Genomic DNA, 16,123 nt, shown 5'->3' on the forward strand with positions numbered 1-16,123 from the left:
CACCTATGAAACTGCTTCTGGACTCAAGGCGGCGGGAGCGATATTCCTTTATGTGTTTCAATCACCGACCACCACTGAACCAATGGATTGTGAACCAAGTTTCTCCTACATAGCCCAATCACGTAGTTCGTCGCAAAGCACGCGTAGCCAGCTAGTATTGTTATATGGGCCTTTTTTAGTTTTATTTAAATGAATAGATGTTAATCTTCATTCTTTTTTTAAAAAAAACTGTAGCATCTGTATATTATTAATATTAGTTCTGTTTATTGTGTTTTCTTTGGTACATTTTGGCTAAAAATAACTAAATGAGGAACCATGGTAACAAGGGTCCAGACAGAACATCTGGCTGGCACTGCTGCCAAAACCAAGGGACAGATTGAATCCAGACAACCAGCTTCTTTTCCAGCAGAGTTCAGAAAGGAGGTGAAATTTAATGTTTTTGCTGCACAAATGTGCCTTATCAAACCATCCTGCCGTGAATTCAAAGCGGGACAATATCTCTGGGGTTTAAGGCCACCTGAATAGCCTTAAATTTTAGCTTCCTGTTTTTGTTTAACTGTCTTCAAACCAACTGCTTTCTGCTGTAGCGCTTTTATTCCATTAAGAGTTTCTTAGGTTGTTTGTCATTCAGATTCATGACGATGAGTGCTTTACAACAAATATTGTAAAACACAGGGAAGCCTCGACTTGCAACAGTTCATTTACAGACCGTTCGAAGTCACAGCGGCACTGAAAAGAAGTGATGTGACCATGTTTCACACTTACAACATTGCAACAACCATCATAAACGTGAGTTGGCTGTCAAACATCCAAATGTAAATCACGTGACCCTGGGGATGATGCAACAGTCGTAAGCGTGAAACGCAATAGTAAGTTGCTTTTTTTCAGTGATGCCGTAACTCTGAACGGCCACTAAATGGACCGCTGTAAGTTGAAGACTTCCTGTAAGGTAAAGGTAAAGGTTCCCCTTGCATTTATGTGCTAGTCATTCCCGACTCTAGGGGGTGGCGCTCATCTCCGTTTCAAAGCCGAAGAGCCAGCACTGTCCGAAGATGTCTCCATGGTCATGTGGCCGGCATGACTAAAAGCCGAAGGCGCACGGAACGCTGTTCCCTTCCCACCAAAGGTGGTTCTTATTTTTCTACTTGCATTTTTTACATGCTTTCAAACTGCTAGGTTGGCAGAAGCTGGGACAAGTAACGGGAGCTCACTCCGTTATACGGCGCTAGGGATTCAAACTGCCAAACTGCCGACCTTCTTATCGACAAGCTCAGTGTCTTAGCCACTGAGCCACTGCCCCCCCCCCCCAAATAATATGTCTCAATGACCAATTCCAGGAGGAATGGATTACATCAGGGGTGTCAAACTCAAGGCCCATGGGCCAGACCTGGCCCGCGGGCTGCTTAGATCTGGCCCCTGGGGCTAACTTGAAAACAGCAAAGGACTGTCTTGTGGTGCCTCTGCTAGCGAAAATAAAGCTGGGGGGGGCACACCCACCCCCCTGCTCCATTTTCGGCCAGCAACAATGGAGCTTGGAGGGGGGGGCACACATTTCCCCAGGCTCCATTTTCGGTCACGACAACCTTCTGCCAGCGAAAACGGAGTTAGGGGGGGCACACATACCCCGGGATCCATTTTCGGCTACAATAGCCTCCTGCAGCCCTCTGCCAGCTAAAATGGACCCTGGGGGCCGAGGGCTGCAGGAGGCCGTCACAGCCAAAACCGAGCTCGAGTTTTGCTGGCAAAGGGCTCGGGCGACCACAAACGCCCCCGACACGAGTGATGCCAAACTGGCCGCGCCCCCTCCTGGCCACGCCCCCCCGGCCCTCCCGAGGTCAAACACAACCCTGATCAATAAAATCGAGTGTGACATCCCTGGATTACATTAAATACAAAAAAAAGGTCCTTTCCCCCCCTCATGCATCAGTGCTTGAAAACATACACAGAACCAAGGGAGATTCTCCTTACTGTTCACTGCGACCCATTCGTTTAGGTCTTCGCCATCGGGCAGCATAACCGCCATCCGTAAGTTGCCACTTCCAAGAGTTGCCTCCGCGTGTTTCAGCAGCTCATATTGGTGGGAGCCTTCCGGAATGTTCTTCTTTGGTTTAAAAGTTTTAGAAGAGCGGCTACCGCTGCAAAAGGGAGGAGGAGATTCTGAGCATCAGAAGCAGGGAAATAATTTCATTATTCTATTCTCATACATTTTCGGTTACAAAAAAAAAAAAACACCACCATTTCTTCCCCCCTTCACAAGCAATACAAAGAGTTACATTAAATAGGATTAACCTTTCTTGGAGGTCAGCATTGTTGCACCCAACCTAAATGACATCCACAACCCTCCCAATTAAATTGAATTTTAAAAATGACTAAAACAATTACCTGTAAGATTGTCAAATCCCCTCAGGGCCTCAATGTTCTGATGGCAATGTTTTTTTTTTAAATATATTTTTATTATTTTTACATTTAAAACAATGCAATACCGCGGAGTCGGAGTGACCATACATTCACATTATGTACAGCTAGTTTCAACCATTAACAATTAATCTACTTAATACATTGTCTATCCTTCTGTCAATCACAATATATACATTTGTTCCAGTCTTGTCATCTTGTCTTATACCAATCATAAAATCTATTCCATACTTCAAAATATTCTGATTCCCCTTTATTTTTAAGTTCAAGAGTGAGACTATCTGCTTCTGCACAGGCCAACACTTTTCTGATAATATCAAGCTCTGATGGTGTATTTTCTTTTTTCCAATACTGTGCATAGGTTATGCGTGCTGCAGTTAGTATATGTATAATTAAATAAAGTGCATCTTTCTTAAACCCCTCCGGTATTATGCCTAGGAGAAAAGTTTCTGGTTTAAACATAATTTGTTCTCCCACCATTTGTTCTAACCATGATTGAATCATTTTCCAATATTTTTTTATGATGGCAATGTTTTGTTGACCGAAAACCAGTGGTGGGTTCTGGATCCCGTTGCAACCAGTACGGTTGCAACGGGGCCCGGCGTCCTCCACGTGAACGTGTGCAGTGCAATCTTATTTTTGTAATGTGCAAAATACGGGAAATTTATTCACTGCACTTACATGGCGCAGTAAATAATTTCTTCAAATCATCAAAATATTTGGTCCCAGCTCAACTTATAATTAATACTGAGCAACCTCACAAATGGAAAAGTTTAAGGCTTGGTCCTTTGCTGCGGTATAAATGCAGATTGTCCCATGCGCCTGATTTTGCAGTGAAATGCAGATCTTCCTGTAAGTGTCTATGGAGATTCTCAGCCATCCAGCTCATGGTTGTCCCAAAGATGCTTTTTCAGGAGGCAACTGGACTTTTTTATTTTTTTTAAAGACGTTTCGCTTCTCATCCAAGAAGCTTCTTCATCTCTGACTGGATGGTGCGGAATGGAAGGATTTATACTCCTCGCAGACCGCTGGTCCTTTGCATCCATTTAGAGGGTCGTTGAAGCCCTTGGAGGTTTATCTCTGTCCTCAGGGTCCCCTGAGGGGTGCAAATGGTTCCTGCAGTCTGCAATTTCTTTCCCCTCTGGAAATCCCTTCTTCCTCCCACACCATTCCAAGGGTCTTCATCCCAAATTGTATAGCTGAAAGTCTGTAGAGATTCTCAGCCATCCAGGTCATGGTTGTCCCAAAGGGGCTTTTTCAAGAGGCAACTGGACTTTCTGGTTTTTTTTTCTTTCTTTCTTTGCAAACCGTGGGTGACTGAGATTCTCCATAGACATGGAGCGATATTTTTTTTAAAGCCCCGAAATGTTTGTTAAAGCAATGTTGTCTACTTCCTCTTTACTGTAGAGATAACAGGAACTGTACCTCCCCACCGCTTAGTCTCTCTTCCTAAATTGCATATTCAAAACCATACTTCCAGTTTTTGGCTGAGACTTTAAAAACAAAGCACGAGCGGGACACATTTTACCGCAGAAAGTTTGTGCAGCATGCATTTAGCAGCTGATACATTCCCGACTATTCAGCTTCCAAAACTAAAAGAGGTAAAAAAAAAAAAAAGACGCAATCTTTTATTTAAATCTCAATTATGAAAATGTACAGGTCGGTGACCATGTATATTTCCTTATTATTTTGTCACTCATATTCAGCTAAAGACAGAAAGCTTTCTCGGACGACACTTTGTTACCCTGTTTCCCTGAAAATAAGACCTCACAGGATAATAAGGCCAATATGGCCTTTGAGCACATGCACTAAAATAAGCCCTCCCCTGAAAATAAGCCCTCCTCTAAAATATTTAAATGTATGCGCAGCCGGTCCCTGTCATAGCCAACACTCCAGAAGATAGGCTTAAGATACAGAAGGATCTTGAACATAGGGCACCATCTAATAAAATGAAATTCAATGGTGAAAAGAGTAAGGTTCTACATTTAGGCAACAAAAATGGAATGCACAGGTACAGTATAGGTGGTACCTTGCTCAACAGTAGTAACTGTGAAAGGGATCTTGGAGTCCTAGTGGACAACCATTTAAATAGGAGCCAGCCGTGTGCAGCAGCTGCCAAAAAAGCCAACACAGTTCTAGGCTGCAGAAACAGAGGGATAGAATCAAGATCACGTGAAGGGTTAATACCACTTTATAAGGCCTTGATTGTTAAGGCCGCACTTGGAATACGGTGTCCAGTTTTGGTCGCCACGATGTAAAAAAGATGTGGAGACTCTAGAAAGAGTGCAGAGAAGAGCAACAAAGATGATTAGGGGACTGGAGAATAAAACATATGAAGAACGGTTGCAGGAACCGGGTATGTCTAGTTTAATAGAAAGAAGGACTAGGGGAGACATTATAGCAGTGTTACAATATCTCAGGGGTTGCCACAAAGAAGAGGGAGTCAAACTATTCTCCAAGGCACGTGAGGGTAGAACAAACTAATCGATGAGAGAAGCAACTTAGAACTGAGGAGAACTTTCCTGACAGTTAGAACAATTAATCAGTGGAACAGAAGTTGCCTCCAGAAGTTGTGAATGCCCCAACACTGGAAGACTTTAAGAAGATGTTGGATAGCCATTTGTCTGAAACGGTATAGGGTTTCCTGCCTAGGCAGAGGGTTGGACTAGAAGACCTCCAAGGTCCCTTCCAACTCTGCTATTGTATTATAAAAAGAGCGGCAGGCCCAGTGGTGCTAGGGCTTGCAAGAATGTACTAGAAACTTCCGGCCCTCTCTGGATCAGCTGGCCACGGGCCGAGGCTAAGGGGCCTCCTGCACCTCAAAAATAATAAAACCTCCCCGAAAATAAGTCCAAGTGCTTATTTCGGGAGTCAAAAAAAAAATAAGACCCTGTCTTATATAGATGTTATACAAAAGAAAATAAGACCCTGTCTTATATAGATGTTATACAAAAGAAAATAAGACCCTGTCTTATATAGATGTTATACAAAAAAAAATAAGACTCTGTCTTATTTTCGGGGAAACACGGTATAACATCTATACAAGTGTTAAGAAAAGTACTCAGATTTTTTTAAAAAAAATTACCTACAGTCAAGCAGAGTAAGACATAATTGAACTGAGTAAGTAATAGTGTAGCCTCCAAAAGTAAAAAAAAAAAGCAACTTTAAGCTTTTATAGTAAAGTGACTATAAAATATTAAATGTTTGGAACAAAGTTGTCACTAAATAATGAAAATATTAGGCCTGAAATTCTACACTGCTGTATCCCTTTAAGGCCCAGTGAATTCAGCCTTCAACCTAAGCAATTATCCAGATATGCTGACTTCAACTCCCAGAATTAATGCTGAGATATCTGGACATTGAAATCGAAACATCTGGAGAACATCCAAGATAAGGAAAGTGAGTTTAGTAAGTAGTAATTAGTTCATCTATTGCTGGAAACCTCTCTTTGAAAATATCAAAGAGAAACAAGATAAAATACGATTTTATTTAGACAATTTGGAAAAACAGCCTAGAAACTGGTTCATAATGAATCTGTCAAATCCCTTTTTAAAATTCTCTAAGCTGCTGACTATTACAGCAGTAAATTACGTGAATTGGTAAACATTATAGAAAATATGTTATTTGTCTGCCTGGCATCCTATGCCAGTAAACTTAATTAATCCACTTGGGGAAAAAAGCTGACCGCATACTTTCTCAGTGTCACCCATATATTTTATAACAACCTCATTATTTATTATACCATATTTCCCCTAAAGAGATTAGGTTTCCCTCAAATAATTTATTTTTAAAATGGTCATTTTTGTATAGTTTTTATTACTTTTATAAATAATTCAATAGTCCTTCTACTTCTCATTTTCCCAACAACAATCCTGTGAGGTGAGTTGGGCTGAGGTGACTGGCCCAAGGTCAATCCACCCAGCTTTCATGCCTAAGGAAGGACTAGAACTCACAGTCTCCTAGCAAATGAACCAAAATCACCCTGCTCGTTTTCTTGCATAAGGCAGGACTAGAACTCACAGTCTCCTAGCAAATGGACCAAAATCACCCAGCCAGTTTTCTTGCCTAAGGCAGGACTAGAACTCACGGTCTCCTAGCAAATGAACCAAAATCACCCTGCTCGTTTTCTTGCCTAAGGCAGGACTAGAACTCACAGTCTCCTAGCAAATGGACCAAAATCACCCTGCTCGTTTTCTTGCCTAAGGCCGAACTAGAACTCACAGTCTCCTAGCAAATGGACCAAAATCACCCAGCTGGTTTTTTTTTTAATGTCTAAGGCAGTACTAGAACTCATACTTTCCTGGTTTCTAGGTGCCTTAACCATTAGACCATACGATCATCAAAGCTAGGAGGTTGTGTACAACAAGTTGGAGAACAGGGACTCTGCTGAAGAACTGGAAGAGTGAAATTTAGCAAAGACCATTTCTCTTTTACAGGGTAACTGAAGATTGGAAAGAGGGGTAAGTCACTGCTGCATTAATTTCATGAAGAAACCTGTTGAGCAACATGGGTAAAGTTGGAAGAACTGGAGATGCACGGATACATGACACACGCAGATCCCCAAATATATATATGCTAAAAGAAGGCAAAGGCCTCAGATAAGCAATTTGAGAAAAGGCAGGCTGTGAGTGGAGATGAATGGAACAAATGCAAAAATGAATGCAGCAAAATTAATTAATTAAACAATTAATCAGTGGAACAGCTTGCCTCCAGAAGTTGTGAATGCCCCAACACTGGAAGTCTTTAAGAAGATGTTGGCTAGCCATTTGTCTGAAACGGTATAGGGTTTCCTGCCTGGGCAGGGGGGTTGGACTAGAAGACCTCCAAGGTCCCTTCCAACTCTGCTGTTGTATTGTATTGTATTATAAGATAAACAAGCAATGTACAGATTATAAGCTTACAATACTAACACAAAAACACTTATCGGCTTTGACACATAATGCCATAGACAGATAGGCCTACATATACTGTATGGGAATTATTAACATGGAAATTGGCTAATCTAAAGAAAAGGAGAATTAGGGGTGACATTAGAGCAGTAGGCCAGTATTTGAGAAGCTGCCACAAAGAAGAGGGGGGGGTCAAATTATTCTCCAAAGCACCAGAAGGCAGGACAAGAAACAATGGATGGAACAGTGAGGACAATTAGCAAGTGGAACAGCTTGCCACCAGAAACTGTGGGCGCTCCATCCCTGGAGGTTTTTAAGAACAGACTAGAATTATTGGACAGCCACTTATCTGAAATGATATAGGTGTCATGGTTCCCAAATTAGCATCCAAAATTAAATCAGAGTCCAAGGCAAAGGATTCCTCAAAGTTCCAATTTATTAAGAGAGCCATGTTGGCACATTTGGGAAAACCCGAATTTGAAAGCTTCCCGGTTTTCCCCACCCAGTTGAAAGTTCAAGATCTTTTCCCCACACCCACAAGTCCATCCCACGGTCCAATCTCCCACTGCCATGCTGGCTGTTCTACCCATCCAGTTCTGGTCAGATGCAGAGGTGCAAAGACAAAGGATGACCTTGGCTTTCTAGAAAGAATTTTGTTGTGACTACATATCATCTAACTCCATACAATCCCCCCCTCCCATTTTCCCACAATACAAAATCCATTTAAAAAGAACGGGAAATAAAAGAGTGCATTTGTCCATAAAGTTGGTAGACGAGATCTCAAGAGTGTACAGTATATTTGGTATGTGCTTGCAAAGGCTAAAACAACACTGAAGGCTCAAGAGGCCTCTGAAATAATTGTTGGATGTAATAACACAACACCAAAGCTTCCTTACAAACTTAATGAAAAGGATTGGCTGGACTTTTGTTTTGGAATAGAGGAATGTTTGCCCTACATCCATGCAAAGAACAGCTAACAGCAGAATTGAAGAAAATCCAGAGAAATTGCTGATTTTTCTCTCAGCTGTTCTAATGCAATGCATGGGGGTCTTAAAATTTCAATCCAAAGAACAGTTTTATGGCAGGGGATCATATATATATCTTTGTAAAAGTGAAATATCACTCATGCATCATCCCAAAATCTCCAGAACCCCTACAAACTTGAAATTTGGCATATATGTTCCTCTTGGCTTCTAGGGGCTTGCTAAGAAAGGATTTTTCAAAATGACCATCAGATCATTAGCATTTCTTATATTATTATTATTAACACGCTCTGATGCTAAGGAGTTAGTTTGAGGGAGAGAAGGGGATAGGAGAGGATCAATAGGGCCAGCCTTTTGAACTATTATCATGCGGCCGAAGGTACAGGATAATAAAAACAAGGACAAAGAGGCTGAAAAACAGCTTCTGTCCCAGCGCAGTAACTATATTGAATTCTATTGTATAGTGCAGTATTACTGCAATATCAAGGGGTTTTCAATTCATTTGTGTAGAATGCGAAGGATGTGTGCTTGTGTTTTATTTGCAATGTACACTGAAGATGACATTTAATTTCGTTGCACGAGGTGCAATGACCATAAAGTAAAGTAAGTAATTCACAATACACTCCCTTTTATATCTCCTTGAAGAGTCTCAATGCAGCCAAAAGACTTAACGGCGGGCAGTCACTGGGAAACTCTGAATGATGTCTGGGTATGCAAAACAAAAGACTAAAGAGATGGAAGTAAGGCTTTCCATCTTCCTAGCTTTTCTAAGTGTCTCTTTTGGCAATCACAAAGTGGACAAATACTGCAACGTTTGACTTTGCGCAATTCACATTCTCTCCCTGTAGAGCATGGATACTCGATTATCTATGTTGGATGATCAAACACAGAGCTATACCACTGCTGCTCCATCACCATTTATACTGGACCCCTTAATAAATTAAACTGCGAGCTTTGCAATTCATTTCGGTGTTGATTCCCAATTCAAACAGGATAAAACTGGAGGAGACTGAAGGGAAGTTTTTCGGAAGGAATTTCAATGCAAGGATGGAATCAAGACAGAAAACATTTACGGGAAGGAAGTAGACAAAACAATACAGCTAAGACAGGGGAAGGAAGGAAGGAAGAAATCACAGACAAAAGAAATGGGGAGAAAGGCTAATGAAGATGTCCACACTCACGCATTTTAAACAGAAAACAACAGAAATTGTTTCAAAGTCGAAGCGATGCAAGGAACTAGAAGAGAAGAGAAAAGAATTCTTTATTGGCCAAGTGTGATTGGACACGCAAGGAATTTGTCTTTGGTGCATATGTTCTCAGTGTACATAAGGAGAATAAAAATACATTCATCAAGAATAAAAAGATACAACACTTAGTGATCGTCAAGGTTACTAATATAAGCTATCAAATGAGTACTAGGAAACAATAAACATATAAATTGTAAAGATACAAGCAACGTGATTATAGTCATAAGTGGGGAGAGATAGATACTAGGGAGGAAGAGAATAATAATAGTAGTACAGTCTTAGTAAATAATTTGACAGTGTTGAGGGAATTATTTGTTTAGCAGAGTGATGGCATTTGGTAAAAAACTGTCCTTGTGTCTAGTTGTTCTGATGTGCAGTGCCCTATAGAGTCATTTTGAGGGTAGGAATTGAAACAATTTATGTCCAGGATGCGAGGGGTCTGTAAATATTTTCCCAGCCTTCTTTTTGACTCGTGCAGTGTGTACAGGTCCTCAATGGAAGGCAGGTTGGTAGCCATAGTTTTTTCTGCAGTTCTAATTATCCGCTGAACTAAGGAGTCAAATACAAATGACTCAGGACACTTTCCAGAAACGTAAGGATTTTACGACTGCATAAACAGACTTAAAATCTCCCTGGGTTTATCTGCATTTATTCCCCTGTAAGTGTATTTACAACTGTAAACAGAGACTATGAGAGACAGACCCATTCAAAGAACAAGAAATCTGTTTTATAATGTGCAACTGGATTACTTAAAGACTGTTTCTCGTAAAGTTAAACGCCGCTGGATCTTTTCATGGGTAGCCAGTTGTGAAGTTAATCACCCAAGTTAAATCCAGGAACGAAACAGCAAACTCTGAATATACTGCGATCTGAAAAGATGTATTCTTATCTTGGCGTTACGAGAACCTGAGAAACAGAAACTGGTTTCCTGTTTTAAAATAAAGCAGCGGTGAAATGAAAACACATCAACCTTTGAGGAGGAAACCCTGAAAATGGCGATTCACAGAGTTGAAAAGGCACTAAAAGGGGAAGAGCGCAAATTAGATGTTCACATAACAGAAGAATGTGGATACAGAAGTCGTCTAAACGGAAATGCGAATTGTTGTTGTTTTCTTTAATGTAAACGGAAGAGGACTACTGTACAAGATAGAGACGCAAAAAGCTACACTTAATGTACTAAACGTTCAATGCTTCCTTTATTCTCCACATGTACGGTGACTAGAGAGAACAGAATAAAACTACAGAAAGCACATCTCGCTTTTTCCGTAACCCTCAATCAATCCTTCTTGAGAATAAATGGGCCCAGCGTCTTCAAGCATCAGTTTTTACCTAGATCAGCGATGGCGATTTTTCGCCTCGGGTGCCAAAAGCACGCACCTGTGCACTCTCATGCCCGCTTGCGTGCACACCCCATCATTTAATGCCCCCCACACACCGTGCCTCCTACGCATGCGAGCGTGACCCCCCCCCAAAGGAGGTTTCCCTGAAGCCTTCGAAGGGCAAAAAACAGCCCGACGCACATCCTGGAAGTCTGTTCCCGAACTTCAGGAAAGCCTCCGGAAGGCAAAAAACTTCCAAAAATCAAGGCTGAAAATCAGCTGGCCAAGCGTGCAGGAGCTGACAGGGCAACACCTCGCGTGCCCTCAGAAATGGCTCCGCGTGCCAACTGTGGCACGCCTGCCATAGGTTCGCCATCATGGACCTAGATCATTATATGCCTTTCTCTCTACAGGAGGGGCTATATTAAAAATATTTTAACAGGTAATTTTATGCAACGTATGCAAATTAAAGATCCCCTATTCCTACCCTTCAATTCTTCATATTGAAACATATCGCACCGCATTGCATCCTTTAAAAAAAAAAAAAGGTTCCGGAAGCTTTCTGAAGAACAGAGGAAGTGGTGGCGGTTATTTTTAATTTTTCAACTAAAGAAGTCAGGTTTCCAGATGTCCACGGCTGATATGATTGGGATACTGGCCAACACTGGTGAGAAGTGGCAAGTTGCAGATGGACACAATTTGCTTGCTTGTCTGGCACAGAAATTTAAGCAGACTAAGTACATTGTCACTGTCTTTGTAGACTACCAAATCAACCGTGTTTCCCCAAAAATAAGACAGGGTCTTCTTTTCTTTTGACAGCCCCCCCCCCCCCCCCGCCGGAAATAAGCACTTGGCCATCTTTTCAGGGAAGTAGTCTTATTTTTGAGATGCAGGAGGCTGCGAGTGTGGTCACCGCATGTCTGCTGCTGTTGCAATTTTTCCGGGGAGGACTTATTTTCAGGGATGGGCTTATTTTAGTGCATGCGTTGAAAAGCTCGATTGGGCTTATTATCCGGGGAGGTCTTATTTTCAGGGAAACAGGTTACCTATTCACATTTATGTTCCTGCAGTCACCTTTAAACTGCTACTTATTTGGGGTTTTGCAGTCATTAAACCTGGGAGAGATTCAAGTAATTGAAAAATAAACTTACTTTATTCCTATTCCACAAAAGACAGAGATGCAGAGAGTAAGCAGATAATAACCAAAATAACTTGACAATTCTGTAAGTGGATATCCCATGCTAAAACAAGCAGTTCAAATTACAGGTGAGTTATTTCAACTTTATAACACAACAGACTATTTTAGATGTGAGTTTTTACTAGAATATTATTCAAGCCAATCCTATTGTGAGATGGTGACGTTCACGGCAGCATAGAATTTCCTGCTTTGCATTGCTTAGAAGTAAAAATGGCCCACATTAATTTGAAATTCCTTTTCCTACCAACCTGGATACATTAGCTAGCTACGCAACTGGTTATTTCAACACATGCCAAGTTTCATCACGAGAGCGGCCTTACCAAATTAGAACAACAACAAAAAATCATCAGTTCTAATCAGGCAGTCTCTTACAAGCTTCCAAGAACAACAGTTCTCCTGATTGTCAAATGCTATTTTATAATCAGAAATATTGTTCCCAAATATGGGCTTGGGCTGTTTGTCATTATGGGTAGCAGCCATCGATAAGAGTTCTCTATTCAAGGACTTGTCTGGTCTCATTACAAGCCGTTAACAATAAATATAATAATTTATAAATATGTGAAACAGGAAGCTTTAAACGTTGATCCGGCAAATGTACTCAAGCAACTTCAAACTCAGTTTACCATGATCACTAGGTGTTGTTAACATTAATCAAGAATCCTATATAACAGAGGTAGGGAACTATGGCCCCTTTATGACTTGTGGACTTCAACTCCCAGAATTCCTCAGCCAGCATGGAATTCTGGGAGTTGAAGTCCACAGGTCATAAAAAGGCTATAGGTTTCCACCCCTGCTCTATAAGATTACAAGCCATTTTAAAGGTCAGGACCAAGGTTAAATAAAGGTAAAAGTAAAGCTTTCCCCTTTCTAGAACATATCCGACTCTAGGAAGCAGTGCTCATCTCCTTTTCTTAGCCAAGGGAGCCAGTGTTGTCCAAAGATGCTTCCATGGTGATACGGCCAGCATGAGGCACACAAAACACCGTTACCTTCCCACCAAAGTGGTACCTATTTATCTACTTACATTTGCATGCTTTCAACCTGCTAGCTAGGTGGGCAGGAGCTGGGGTGAGGATGGGAGCTCCCCCCCATCACGTGGCGCTTGGGTCTCAAACCCTGGTTGCCAGCTCTGCAGCTGACAAACTTAGGGTCTTTAACTGCTGAATATCACACACACAGACACACACACTACAGGGGTGGGATTCTACCGGTTTGAACCGGTTTAGGCGAACCGGTAAGTCCGACGATCAGCTGTGAGCGAACCAATTCACTCCAACGATCAGGTGGACCCACCTGCCCGGCCCTGCGCTTTATTGCCATATATCTTCTCAGCTGTTTCGCGCAGCAGAGCGGATTGTCACGCCTCCGCTGTGTTACTCCCCAGCAGTAACGCGGAAGGTAAGTTTTCTCAAAACCGCGGAGCGCGCGATCATCAAACCAATTGCTTAAACCGTCAGGATCCCACCATAGGCACGCACACACATCACGATTAAATAAACCGCCCCTTTAACAAACAGAAGATGGGGTCACCTATTCTCAGCAAGCCCAGAGTAAAAACTTTAACCAGAATAAACGGTTTCCCCCTCAGGTACTGGAGCCCAGGATACTGAAGGATCTGGCATGGAATGATAGATAGATGGACGTGAATTTTATCAGGGCTGCAACCTTGTTTATTGCCATGATCTTAGTCTTCTTAATGTTGAGTTTCAAGCCAACTTTGGCACCCTCCTCCTTCCTCCGCATCAAGAGGCTCTTTAGTTCCTCTTCACTTTCTACCATTGTAGTAGTTATCATCTCCATGATGCGAGTGGAGCAGTGAGTAGAATTGTTGAATGCTTCGTTTTCAATGCCTGAATTTCTGAATCTTCCAACTCCAGGCCAAAACATTTAAGTTTCTAAAGCTAATACCAAAAATGTCAGTTATGGGAGAACGTCAGCAAAGAATTTGACAGCTGTACCCTATATTCACCTTGTGCCAGTTGCCACCATTCCATCATTGTTGTGAAAGATCAGGGAGAATTTCTTTTTATTTGGAGAATGGAGATTGCTATTCGGGGGATTTAGAAAGGGGGAGGAGGTGGGGTGTCATGTCAGTGTACTCAAGAAAACTTGTGGATTTCACAAAGTCGGAGTTTATCACAAAGAAGATGCTCAGCTTTAACTTGGCACTTTTCCCTCACAGTAAATAATATTCTCAGCTGTCACTTCATGGCCGATATTCGCTGCAGTTTAACAGCATTTTCCCCAAAATAAGACAGGGTCTTATTTTCTTTTGACCCCCGAAATAAGCACTTGGCCTTATTTTCGGGGAGGTCTTATTATTTTTGAGGTGCAGGAGGCGGCGAGTGTGGTCACCTCATGGCTGCTACTATGTTGCAATATTTTCGGGGAGTCCTTATTTTCGGGGAGGGCTTATTTGAGCGCATGCATTCACAAACCTGATTGGGCTTATTATCCAGGGAGGGCTTATTTTCAGGGAAACAGAGTAAAATCCAGCAAAGAATAACAATTTTTTTCCCATCCAATATATGCTGTAGAGAATAAGGACGATCACTCGTTAATCATTCGTTAAGCAAAAGGGACTGAAAAAATGTTTAAGTCCAGAGCGATGAGGTAACATTCGGAAATGACTGGGCTCAGCCCTGATTCACTGGAGCATAAGAGGGAGGAGATACTGCACAATCAGGCTTGCAAGATTGTGTTAGTATCACTAATCTCAATAAAAGGAAGTTTCATTTTCCTCTGGAGTTGATTTGCTGGCTGACAATAAAGGTAAAGGTTCCCCTCGCACATATGTGCTAAGCGTTCCCGACTCTAGAAGGCGGAGCTCACCTCCGTTTCAAAACCAAAGAGCCGGCGCTGTCCGAAGACGTCTCCATGGTCATGTGGCTGGCATGATTAAATGCCAAAGGCTCACGGAACGCTGTTACCTTCCCACCAAAGGTGGTTCCTATTTTTCTACTTGCATTTTACGTGCTTTCGAACTGCTAGGTTGGCAGAAGCTGGGACAAGTAAGGAGAGCTCACTCTGTTACACGGCGCTAGGGATTCGAACCACTGAACTGCCGACCTTTCTGAATGCAAGTAGAAAAATAGGGACCACCTTGGTGGGAAGATAACAGCGTTCCGTGCGCCTTCAGCTTTTAGTCACGCCAGCCACATGACCACGGAGATGTCTTCAGACAGTGCTCGCTCTTCGTCAGGAAACAACTAGCACATAAGTGCGAGGGAACCTTTACCTGACCAACTAACTGAAGTTGGTTATGCTGAATCTCTAAACCAAAATCACCCACCAACTTTCCTTGTCTTGAATTTAGGCCCAATTCCAATATCTTAACCATACCACTACATTAGCTCTCATCACATCCCGTGAGAAAAAATATATATGCCATTGTTTTTTGGATTTTAAAAATGTAGTAAAGAGGTGACCACGAAACCAAATGTTACTGTCTTCCGCCAAGCTGATATGCCAAGTCTTGATTTTGCAAGAAACTTTCTTTCTGTTGTAGATCAAGGAGTTTAAGGAACCTGGTCAATTTCTTATGCTCAACAAAATTGGTTTTTGACCTTGGTAGGAAATATTTTTTCTCAAGATAAACGGGAGTAAGCAGATCTCCAAACTTCCAACCTGACCTTGTTTATTGTAAGTAATGTCTGGCAGCCATCCTATTACTTGATGTGTGTACTTTGCAGTCATAACATGAACACCCAAATAAGCCCTTCCTTTCTCAGAGATGCGTTAAGATAGGACAGTTGTTCTAGAAATGCAACATAGCTTCAAGCACCGAGAAGTTATTTTGGCTACACAGTTTAGTCAGCTATCAAAAAAAATGCACGATGTAGTTCTTATTTTGAAATGTTAGCATATACAGAAGCTCAATAGGGCTGTCCCAGCATTTAGGAACAAAAAAAAAAAACAGTTTAAACTCTGGAAGGTCATATTTATAAAAACTCTGATTTCTTGACCATCCAGAGCAGCCTGTTCGGCTTAAAGCTTCCATTTTTATCTGTGATAAAAAATGCTAATCTAGCCAGATGTGTCAAAGAATCTTTGCCAAGTTCTATAAATCCAA

At 41.7% G+C, this 16,123-nt stretch overlaps 1 protein-coding gene across 1 annotated transcript in view; it reads right to left on the reverse strand.

The window, feature by feature from the left end:
• Positions 1-16,123, reverse strand: part of MOB1B (MOB kinase activator 1B) — a 42,016-nt gene that overhangs the window by 16,803 nt on the left and 9,090 nt on the right. Inside the window, exon 2 of the mRNA XM_081959597.1 lies at positions 1,969-2,135. Coding sequence (XP_081815723.1) covers positions 1,969-2,135 — 167 coding nt within the window. The remainder of the gene's footprint in view (positions 1-1,968; positions 2,136-16,123) is intronic.

This window comes from Natrix helvetica, assembly GCF_964273705.1.
Source record: "Natrix helvetica genome assembly, chromosome: 7".
NCBI lineage: Eukaryota > Metazoa > Chordata > Lepidosauria > Squamata > Natricidae > Natrix > Natrix helvetica.